Source organism: Bufo bufo, chromosome 1 (genome assembly GCF_905171765.1).
Source record: "Bufo bufo chromosome 1, aBufBuf1.1, whole genome shotgun sequence".
Lineage (NCBI taxonomy): Eukaryota > Metazoa > Chordata > Amphibia > Anura > Bufonidae > Bufo > Bufo bufo.
In genome coordinates, this window is record NC_053389.1 from 162392395 (window position 1) to 162404596 (window position 12202).

Sequence of the window (12202 nt, forward strand, 5' to 3'; positions counted from 1 at the left end):
CATGTGGTATCTCCGTACTCGGGAGAAGTTGGGGAATGTGTTTTGCGGTGTCATTTTACATATACCCATGCTGGGTGAGAGAAATATCTTGGCAAAAGACAACTTTTCCCATTTTTTTATACAAAGTTGGCATTTGACCAAGATATTTCTCTCACCCAGCATGGGTATATGTAAAATGACACCCCAAAACACATTCCCCAACTTCTCCTGAGTACGGCGATACCAGATGTGTGACACTTTTTTGCAGCCTAGATGCGCAAAGGTGCCCAAATTCCTTTTAGGAGGGCATTTTTAGACATTTGGATACCAGACTTCTTCTCATGCTTTGGGGCCCCTAGAATGCCAGGGCAGTATAAATACCCCACATGTGACCCCATTTTGGAAAGAAGACACCCCAAGGTATTCAATGAGGGGCATGGCGAGTTCATAGAAATTTTGTTTTTTGGCACAAGTTAGCGGAAATTGATATTTTTTATTTTTTTCTCACAAAGTCTCCCTTTCCGCTAACTTGGGACAAAAATTTCAATCTTTCATGGACTCAATTAGCCCCTCACGGAATACCTGGGGGTGTCTTCTTTCCGAAATGGGGTCACATGTGGGGTATTTATACTGCCCTGGCATTCTAGGGGCCCTAAAGCGTGAGAAGAAGTCTGGAATATAAATGTCTAAAAATTTTTACGCATTTGGATTCCGTGAGGGGTATGGTGAGTTCATGTGAGATTTTATTTTTTGACACAAGTTAGTGGAATATGAGACTTTGTAAGAAAAAAAAAAAAAAAATTCCGCTAACTTGGGCCAAAAAAATGTCTGAATGGAGCCTTACAGAGGGGTGATCAATGACAGGGGGGTGATCAATGACAGGGGGGTGATCAATGACAGGGGGGTGATCAGGGAGTCTATATGGGGTGATCACCCCCCTGTCATTGATCACCCCCCTATAAGGCTCCATTCAGATGTCCGTATGTGTTTTGCGGATCCGATCCATGTATCCGTGGATCCGTAAAAATCATACAGACATCTGAATGCAGCCTGACAGGGGGGGTGATCAATGACAGGGGGGTGATCAGGGAGTCTATATGGGGTGATCACCCCCCCCTAAAAGGCTCCAGGGAGACGCCTGTATGTGTTTTGCGGATCCGATCCATCTATCAGTGGATCCGTAAAAATCATGCGGACGTCTGAATGGAGCTTTACAGGGGGGTGATCAATGACAGGGGGGTAATCAATGACAGGGGGGTGATCAGGGAGTCTATATGGGGTGATCACCACAGTCATTGATCATGCCCCTGTAAGGCTCCATTCAGATGTCCGTATGTGTTTTGCGGATCTGATCCATGTATCCGTGGATCCGTAAAAATCATACGGACATCTGAATGCAGCCTGACAGGGGGGGTGATCAATGACAGGGGGGTGATCAGGGAGTCTATATGGGGTGATCACCCCCCCTGGAAGGCTCCAGGGAGACGCCTGTATGTGTTTTGCGGATCCGATCCATCTATCAGTGGATCCGTAAAAATCATGCGGACATCTGAATGGAGCTTTACAGGGGGGTAATCAATGACAGGGGGGTAATCAATGACAGGGGGGTGATCAGGGAGTCTATATGGGGTGATCACCACAGTCATTGATCACGCCCCTGTAAGGCTCCATTCAGATCAGGGGCTAATAAGGGGTTAATAAGTGACGGGGGGGGGGGTGTAGTGTAGTGTAGTTGTGCTTGGTGCTACTTTACTGAGCTACCTGTGTCCTCTGGTGGTCGATCCAAACAAAGGGGACCACCAGAGGACCAGGTAGCAGGTATATTAGACGCTGTTATCAAAACAGCGTCTAATATACCTGTTAGGGGTTAAAAAAAACACATCTCCAGCCTGCCAGCGAACGATCGCCGCTGGCAGGCTGGAGATCAACTCTCTTACCTTCCGTTCCTGTGAGCGCGCGAGCCTGTGTGCGCGCGTTCACAGGAAATCTCGGCTCACGCGAGATGACGCCTATTGGCGTTAGTGTGACCTGGGAGCGCCGCAGAAATGACGCCTTTCGGCGTTAGCGTGACGGTAAGTGGTTAAAGACATAGTCATAAAGACAAAATCATATACATAGAAGAGAAGGAAATCCATAGTAAAGATGATACTGAACCTCCCATTATAGGGGAAAGTGGGGGGCGTGGTATTTAATTTCTTCTCCACCATTCACCGGCAATATGATTAAAGTTCTGCTTTAAATTGTTCTGCAAAAATTGATGGGACCAACCCCTCTCAGGGCCCCATAGCAGCTGCTTATCTATATCAATGGGAAATAAAGTCACCAACATAATCTACTGTCAGAGGTGATGTCATCCTCCTCTCCTAACAAAAGGTGGGATGGAGTTGAGGACAACTAGCAGGGTCTACCTATTATAAGATAATTGATTTGGCAGAATGCACCAGCACCACTTCTAGCGTCGAGCTTAAGTCCCTTAGGTCCACTAGAGGAAATGATTCTGAGGGCCCACCCTCTGTCTATATAGGACCTTAAGGGCCCTGAAATATTAGGGGTGCATTATTGTCAGAGCTTGGGCCCACTAGAGGATCCACTGGTACTCTGGTGGGCCAGTCCAACCCTGACCACTTAAGTATTATTGTTCTCGTTCACGACGAGTCATCCTCTATGGGACATGAAAAGTTTCTCATGAAGGAGAATAAATGTTTTGTTTTGTTTTTCCAGTTCCTCCAACTTATCCAACATGTCAGTCTAATGGAAACACCATCACAGGCCAAGATGGCACCCTGACCTGCTCCTCCACTGGTAACCCCCCGCCCATCTACAGTTGGTCCATAGTGGGCGCAAAAACTGCACTTCTGCCAGGAATGATGGAAAGTATGAAGCTTTGATTATTATTGCAGACAGTAAAAAGTCAAGAGATGAGTTATATTATAATCACAGACAGGTTACTAGTGTGCCGATCTTGTGGGAGGTCACAGATTGAGAGATAGGGTCCCCCTTTTACATGGGACAGTTTCAGCCCCAAACTAGTTATGATTGATGATATACAAGTCTACTGGCGCTCATTTTTGCATGGCCTGATGCAAACTGAATGAGGAACAAATAATTATTACTACGAGCATTTGCTCATTTGTCGGATGATAATTAGGCCTTACAAAAGGCGCTTTACATAGTAGAAGGAGGAGGGTCCTCCCATCAGCACAGAGTATTTCAGGTGAGGTATGAACTGATGTTGTGGGATATTACCGATTGGGTCATATAGTTGGATGAGGAGAGTCTCCAGCATCACAGAGTATTTCTGGAGAAGAGTATGTAGGCTATCACTACCTGCCCTATGGAGCTAGCATCTTAAAAGGGTTTTTGGGGTATAGATATTGATGACCTATCCTCTGGATTGGTCATGAATATCAGATCAGAAGGGGTCCGTCACCCTGCTGACCAGCTGTCTGAAGCGGCCTCGACAATCATGTGAGTGCACTGCTCATACTCTTCATGGTTTACCTGCACGCCATCTAGATTTTAGTGGTGGTGCGGTGTAATTACAGCTGTTCACCTCATTAGTCTTTTATTTTGTCTTGATGATGTCTTGAGTGCTGAAACATATTTATGCTTCTGTGCTCTCAAATAAAGCTTTGAACACTCACTTTGTTGGTGCCTTATTTATTTATTTTATGCACTTATATAGCGCTACTATATTCCGCAGCGATTTACAGACATTGGCATCCAACTGTCCCCAATGGCGCTCACAATCTAAGTTCCCTATCAGTATGTCTTTGGAGTGTGGGAGGAAACCGGAGTAAAACCACGCAAGCACGGGGAGAACATACAAACTCCATGCAGATGTTGTCCTTGGTTGGATTCGAACCTAGGACCCTAGCGCTGCAAGCAGGGGCGGATTGGCCAAGCCCTTCTCTTTGTCGCTGACCGGGTACATAATGAGCTCTCAACAGTAATTAACGCTATGAGAATCAGGTACCCATGTAACCAGCCAGCGACCGCAGATGCTCTCCTGAATTCAACTTCTGTGGCCCACATCTCACCTCCTAAGCCCCTTGCTCCATAGAAAACTGGAGGAGGAGGAGGACAGAAGATGGTAGCTATTGATGGCCACCACAAATGGCCAGCTTTTGTTAGTTGGTACTGCTGGGATGGTATTTTGCACCCTGCTATTGTTGACCCCACCTACTTGTGTTGCCCCGTCTTCTGTTATTTGGACCTGCCTACAAAATGGGGCCACTTTTAGTTTAGTTTTTTTGTCCAGGGACACTTTTAGTTCCCAGTTCGCCCCTGGCTGCAAGGCACCAGTGCTAACCACTGAGCCACCGTGCTGCCCCTGGAGATTATTGGGGAGTCTGATAGAGCACAACCCCAAGCAGGCACACCATTCTTCGCCCTGGTGCACAAGTTATTTCTGCTTGATCTAGTGCTGGTTTTATGGGCGATCACAAAGTGAGTTAGAAAGTGGGAGGAGTAGATCTCATGTAGCACAGAGTATTTCAGGAAAGGAACGTGCTGATCTTATGGGTGGTCACAGACTGTTACATAGTGGAAGGACTAGGCTCTGCCAGCAGCACCAAGTATATCAGGAGAAGGATGATTAATTATCTGCTAACATTTTGTTTTATACAGATGAGATAACGGGATCCCTACTGCTCACTAACCTGTCTGAGCCGATGTCTGGTACTTACCGCTGTACGGCCTCCAATGAAATGGGACAAGCCACATGTCAAGTGACCATATCAGTATCAAGTAATGTCATTTTGCATCCCTTTTAGCCATTTCCGTCTGAGATCTGTTATATTCGTCTGAAAAAAAGTTCTCCATTAAGTACCTTTTTTCAGTTTTTTTTCTTTTTTTTTCTTGTTCTTCTGACGGATCATAAGAATGGAAAACAAAACGATGATGTGAACCTAGCCTTAGCATGTGGCGTTGTGGAGCCTTTGAGTTGCGCATTCGGCATTGCTATAACTTTCTTTTGTCTTTACACAATAGAAGATGATAGGGTGCTGTGCTGACAACCAGTCATAGAGATTAGGCAACATCTTCAGGGTTGTCACTGAGTGTTAATATTTAGATCCTGTTTATTATACAGTTTATTATCTCAGACAATATAACACATCACTCAACGCCCACAATGCAGGAGGATTCTCCTTTCAGTAAGAACCACTGCACACAGTGTCGGACTGGGGTACCTAGGGCCCACCAGTAAAATTAATTTTGGGGGCCCACCGTACGGATACATTCAAATATAATAAATAATATAACAAGTTTTTTTATATGAACATAGGCTGGTTGAGGTGCTGTACATGTACTGTATGTATGTATGTATGTAGTGCAGTAAGTCTAATGTGTTATGTGCCACTTGTGCAGGGGGTGGGAGACTAGGGGCCCACTTTGCTCAGGGGCCCACCGGGGGATTCCCCTGTACCCCTGTGGGCCAGTCCGAGCCTGACTGCACAGTACCACTTCTTATGAGTCAGCTTTAATTCTCAGTACAGTATTTGCTCTTGTTCTTCATCGAATAGCACTGCACAGTACCGCTTCTCTTGTATACCCGATGTAATCCTCAATATCTGCTCTTATTCTGTATATATGAACACTGCACAGTACCCCTTCTCCTGTCCTGTATACTGGGTGTAATTCTCAGTATCTGCTCGTATTCTGTGTCTATAGTCACTGCACAGTACCACTGTCCTGTATACTGGGTGTAATTCTCAGTATCTGCTCTTATTCTGTATATATAGACACTGCACAGTACCACTTCTCCTGTCCTGTATACTGGGTGTAATTCTCAGTACCTGCTCTTATTCTGTATATATGGACACAGCACAGTACCACTTCTTGTCCTGTACAATGGGTGTAATTTACAGTATCTGCTCGTATTCTATATATAGTCACACTGCACAGTACCACTTCTCCTGTCCTGTATACTGGGTATAATTCCCAGTATCTGTTCTTATTCTGTATATATGGACACTGCACAGTACCACTTCTCTTCTTTTGTATGCTGGGTGTCATTCTCAGTAACATAGTACATAAGGCCGAAAAAAGACATTTGTCCATCCAGTTCGGCCTGTTATTCTGCAAGTTGATCTAGAGGAAGGCAAAAAAAACAACTGTGACTTATAAGCTAATTTTCCCCACTTTAGAGGGAAAAAAAATCCTTCCCGACTCCAATCAGGCAATCAGAATAACTCCCTGGATCAACGACCCCTCTCTAGTAGCTATAGCCTGTAATATTATTACGCTCCAGAAATACATCCAGGCCCCTCTTGAATTCCTTTATTGTACTCACCATCACCACCTCCTCAGGCAGAGAGTTCCATAGTCTCACTGCTCTTACCGTAAAGAATCCTCTTCTATGTTTGTGTACAAACCTTCTTTCTTCCAGACGCAGAGGATGTCCCCTCGTCACAGTCACAGTCCTGGGGATAAATAGATGATGGGAGAGATCTCTGTACTGCCCCCTGATATATTTATACATAGTAATTAGATCTCCCCTCAGTCGTCTTTTTTCTAAAGTGAATAACCCTAATGTTGATAATCTTTCCGGGTACTGTAGTTGCCCCATTCCAGTTATTACTTTAGTTGCCCTCCTCTGGACCCTCTCCAGCTCTGCTATGTCTGCCTTGTTTACAGGATCCCAGAACTGTACACAGTATTCCATGTGTGGTCTGACTAGCGATTTGTAAAGTGGTAGAACTATGTTCCTATCACGGGCATCTATGCCCCTTTTGATGCAACCCATTATCTTATTGGCAGCAGCTGCCTGACACAGTTTTTTGCAGCTTAGTTTGCTGTTTATTAAAATTTCTAGATCCTTTTCCATGTCAGTGTTACTCAGTGTTTTACCATTTAGTATGTACGAGTGACTTGCATTATTCCTTCCCATGTACATAACCTTACATTGGTCAGTGTTAAACCTCATCTGCCACTTATCTGCCCAAGCCTCCAATCTATCCAGATCCCTCTGTAGCAGTATACTGTCCTCTTCAGTGTTAATTTACACAGTTTAGTGTCATCTGCGAAAATTTATACTTTACTATGCAAACCTTCTACAAGATCATTAGTAAATATATTGAAGAGAATAGGGCCCAATACTGACCCCTGTGGTACCCCACTAGTGACAGTGACCCAATTTGAGTGTGTACCGTTAATAACCACCCTCTGTTTTCTATCATTGAGCCAGTTACTTACCCACATACAGACATTTTCTCCCAGTCCAAGCATTATCATTTTATATACTAACCTTTTATGCAGTACAGTGTCAAATGCTTTGGAGAAGTCCAGATATACGACATCCATTGATTCGCCGCTGTCAAGTCTAGAACTTACCTCCTCATAGAAACTGATTAAATTAGTCTGACATGACCGATCCCTCACGAAGCCATGCTGATATGGCGTTATTTGCTTATTTCCGCTGAGATGCTCTAAGATAGCATCTCTCAGAAAACCTTCAAACAGTTTACCCACAACAGATGTTAAACTTACCGGCCTATAGTTTCCAGGCTCTGTTTTTGGACCCTTTTTGAATATTGGCCCCACATTTGCCATGCGCCAATCCTGTGGGACATTCCCTGTCAGTACAGAGTCCGCAAATATCAGAAATAAGGGTCTGGCTATGACATTACTTAATTCCCTTAGGATACGGGGGTGTATATCATCCGTTCCTGGCGATCTGTCTATTTTAATCTTTTTAAGGGTACTTTCACACTAGCGTTTTTCTTTTCCGGCGCTGAGTTCCGTCCTAGGGGCTCAAATCCGGAAAAGAACTGATCACTTTTATCCTAATGCACTCTGAATGGAGAGTAATCTGTTCAGGATGCATCAGGATGTCTTCAGTTCAGTCTTTTTAACTGATCAGGCTTTTCAGAAAACCGTAGCATGTTGTATTTTTACCTCTGTCCAAAAATCCTGAACAGTTTGACTGAACGCCGGATCCGGTCTTTTCCCCATTGACTTGCATTAACGCCGGATCCGGCGCCGTGTGTTCAGTCAAACCGGATTCGGCTTTTGCATGTTAAACCCGAAAAATGTGAAAAAAAAAGTCCATAAATGGCGTATCCGTTTTTTCCAAGGCATTTTTTCATTGTGATCAAAATCCTGATCAGGATTTAAATGTAATCCGTTTTCACACGTTTTTCCGGATCCGGCGGGCTGTTCCGGTGTCGGAATTGAACAACGCTAGTGTGAAAGTAGCCTAAGTCGCTGATGTACTTCTTCCTGGGTCAGACAGGACACTTTTTAATGGGGAATTTATTTTTACATTTTGCATGTCATCTGACAGTTTATTTTCCTCAGTGAATACATTGGAGAAAAAAATATTTAACAGCTTTGCTTTCTACTCGTCGCTCTCTGCGACTCCCCCCTCATTACTCTTGGTCTGATGAGTCTCGATTTCTGTTGAGACATTCAAATGGTAGAGTCCGAATTTGGCGTAAACAGAATGAGAACATGTATCCATCATGCCTTGTTACCACTGTGCAGGCTGGTGGTGGTGTAATGGTGTGGGGGATGTTTTCTGGGCACACTTTAGGCCCCTTAGTGCCAATTGGGCATCGTTTAAATGCCACGGGCTACCTGAGCATTGTTTCTGACCATGTCCATCCCTTCATGACCACCATGTACCCATCCTCTGATGGCTACTTCCAGCAGGATAATGCACCATGTCACAAAGCTCGAATCATTTCAAATTGGTTTCTTGAACATGACAATGAGTTCACTGTACTAAAATGGCCCCCACAGTCACCAGATCTCAACCCAATAGAGCATCTTTGGGATGTGGTGGAACGGGAGCTTCGTGCCCTGGATGTGCATCCCTCAAATCTCCATCAACTGCAAGATGCTATCCTATCAATATGGGCCAACATTTCTAAAGAATGCTATCAGCACCTTGTTGAATCAATGCCGCGTAGAATTAAGGCAGTTCTGAAGGCAAAAGGGGGTCCAACACCGTATTAGTATGGTGTTCCTAATAATTCTTTAGGTGAGTGTATATTCACACAGCACAGTACCACTTCTCTTGTCCTGTATGCTGGATGTAATTCTCAGTATCTGCTCTAATTCTCCATATATGGACACTCCACAGTATCACTTCTCCTGTCCTGTATACTGTGTGTAATTCTCAGTACCTGCTCTTATTCTGTATATATAGACACTGCACAGTACCACTTCTCTTGTCCTGTATGCTGGGTGTAATTCTCAGTATCTGCTCTTATTCTGTATATATGGACACTGCACAGTACCACTTCTCTTGTCCTGTATACTGGGTGTAATTCTCAGTATCTGCTCTTATTCTGTATATATAGACACTGCACAGTACCACTTCTCTTGTCCTGTATACTTGGTATAATTCTCAGTATCTGCTCTTATTCTGTATATATGGACACTGCACAGTACCACTTCTCTTGTCCTGTATACTAGGTGTAATTCTCAGTATCTGCTCTTATTCTGTATATATGGACACTGCACAGTACCACTTCTCTTGTCCTGTATACTGGGTGTAATTCTCAGTATCTGCTCTTATTCTGTATATAAGGACACTGCACAGTACCACTTCTCCTGTCCTGTATACTGGATATAATTCTCAGTATCTGCTCTTATTCTGTATATATGGACACTGCACAGTACCACTTCTCTTTTCCTGTATACTGGGTGTAATTCTCAGTATCTGCTCTTATTCTGTATATATGGACACTGCACAGTACCACTTCTCCTGTATAATGGTTACATTGTACACTGCTCCTATTCTGTGTATATATATATATATATATACAGCTTATTATATGCTCCATCACTGTGTATGTTTTGCAGGTGCCGGTGAAGCCGGGGTTGTGGCCGGTGCTGTGGTTGGGGTTCTCCTGGCGCTGATTGTCATCGCTGCGATTCTATTTTATTTGCTCTTTTATAGAAAGAAAAGAAAGGATGCCCCAAAATCTGATCACCCAGGAAATGAAATCAGGTTGGTATCAGTAATTGGGAGTCTTACAAGAGTCACCTTTCCCTAATGCACCTCCTATTACTGACCCTCCATGTCCATGTGTGGTGGACTTGGAGGGTGTCTGTTTTATCTGTTTCTGGGAAAGCCAATGGATGTCATTGCAGAATACCTTCCTAGTTATGAAGCAATATGGGAGATGGTGATATAGCTAGAAAGATTTGCGGGTCAGGCATCAGTACCTTTCTAACAAAGCTAGAACCAGCCCTGTACCACACATAGATCCAGATATATCCCCATTCATTGCTCCAATTGTTCTGCCAGATTCTCTTCAGCCTGGCAGCTCAGGGGTGTGTCCTTTCCGCTTCAACTCTTTCCCTGTAACTGTCACAGCTCAGTAAGACAGACAAAAAATAGAAACTGTAGAATATGTTTCATGAGACAACCCCTTTAAGGACTCTGTGCTGTTCTCTCGCCACTTCTGTTTTTTATTTCTGCTGTTTCCAGGACACTAGGAGTGACACATTTTCTCCTCTTTATTCTCCCAGGGAGGATGCTGTGTCTCCAATGATGAGTGACGAGCAGAGGCGTCCCAGGGACTCTCATCATTCCCGAGGATCCCAAGACAGAAGCGAGAACCGGGCACGGGTTGTGTAATATATAAAAAGTGATGTGTGGGGACAATGAAATGCGCGGGATTGAGACAGAACTGGTGTATCATCCTAAAATCCTGCAGTCACATCATACAAGGAATCTGCTGTATATAAATGATGATGATGACACTGTAATAACCTCTTCAGACAGGATGGTCAGGGCCCTCTGCCCTGGAGGTCCTGGATGTATCCTCTATTGTTACTCTTGTGTATTAGACAATGTACTTTACATGATTACATTTTTACATAGTGCCTTCTTCCAACTGACATTGTTGCTTTAAAGGGTTCATTTTTTTGGAGAGCTCACAGGTCACTTGAGATGTTCTTCACTACTGCAATTCCTTCACCCACTCCTACAGATAAGCCAGTGGTTTGTATTTGGTGAAAAGGAGATGAGGACTATGTTATCACTGGCGTGAGGAAGGACCCATGAAGGACCTTAAAGGGGTTGTCTCACTGCAGCAAGTGGCATTTATCATGTACAGAAAGTTAATACACGGCACTTACTAATGTATTGTGATTGTCCATATTGCTTCCTGGATTCATTTTTCCATCGCATTATACGCCACTCGTTTCCATGGTTACGACCACCCTGCAATCCATCAGCGGTGGCCGTGTTTGTACACTATAGTAAAAAGCACCAGCCTGTGTGAGCTGCTACGGTCTCGGCCACCAGAGCGGCCGGAACTTTCTCCTATAGTGTGCAAGCTATACCACTGCTGATGGATTGCAGGGTGGTCATAACCATGGAAACGAGCAGTGTATAATGTGGTGGAAAAATGAATCCAGCCAGCAAAGGCAGCAACATGGACAATCACAATACATTAGTAAGTGCCTTGCATTAACTTTGTCTACATGATAAATGCCACTTGCTGAAGTGATACAACCCCTTTAAATCTGAAATACCAGCCAGACAGATAGCAAAGTGTCTTCTACACCTTATAGTCTTATACATGGAGATTATATGAGTGATATGTTATCAGGGAGAATTTTGGTGTGGTGCACATATGCAAATGTGTACATAAAGCTCCACTATCCAATTCTCTGATCATGCCCTCACAGTGGCAGCCACAGTGCCCCCATCACAACCACATCCCAGCCCAGCTCTGCTTCCACACAGTGTTCCATCCCATTCCCAGCCTTGTGGGAGGTTTTCCTGCTCCACCACCATTCTGGGTTTCACCCTCTTAAAATTCTCATTTAAAAAGAAGGTCATGGTCCTTTTATTTGTCTATTTTCTCTGACCATTTTGCGTAATTGCCCTTGGCTGATTGAGAAGTGAACAGAGGATTCATCAGATTCTTATTGTTTTTGCGCTTGTCCCAGATCTGTCTTAATCGGTTTTGGTGCAGGCGGCAGTGGTGGATACAGACACAAAGAGCTAGATTAATTAAAAGTGGTGTAAAGGAAAACTGGATTAGTTGCCCATAGCAACTAGAGATGAGCGAATTTCATGTTATGAAATTCGTTCACGCTTCGTTTTGGTGGTAAAAGCAGAATTGCGTTATGTATTCCGATACCACGGACCATAACGCAATTCTATGATGGAATGCATAACGGAATGCCTTTAGAGGCATTCCGTTATTCATTCTGTCATTATAGAAGTCTATGGGCTGCATAACGGATCCGTCCC

At 44.1% G+C, this 12202-nt stretch overlaps 1 protein-coding gene across 1 annotated transcript in view; it reads left to right on the forward strand.

Annotated features, from left to right (window-relative positions):
- Positions 1-10595, forward strand: part of VSIG2 (V-set and immunoglobulin domain containing 2) — a 29637-nt gene extending 19042 nt beyond the window's left edge. Inside the window, exons 6-9 of the mRNA XM_040427738.1 lie at positions 2701-2853; positions 4609-4728; positions 9793-9940; positions 10465-10595. Coding sequence (XP_040283672.1) covers positions 2701-2853; positions 4609-4728; positions 9793-9940; positions 10465-10573 — 530 coding nt within the window. The 3' untranslated portion in view covers positions 10574-10595. The remainder of the gene's footprint in view (positions 1-2700; positions 2854-4608; positions 4729-9792; positions 9941-10464) is intronic.
- Positions 10596-12202: the final 1607 nt, after the last annotated feature.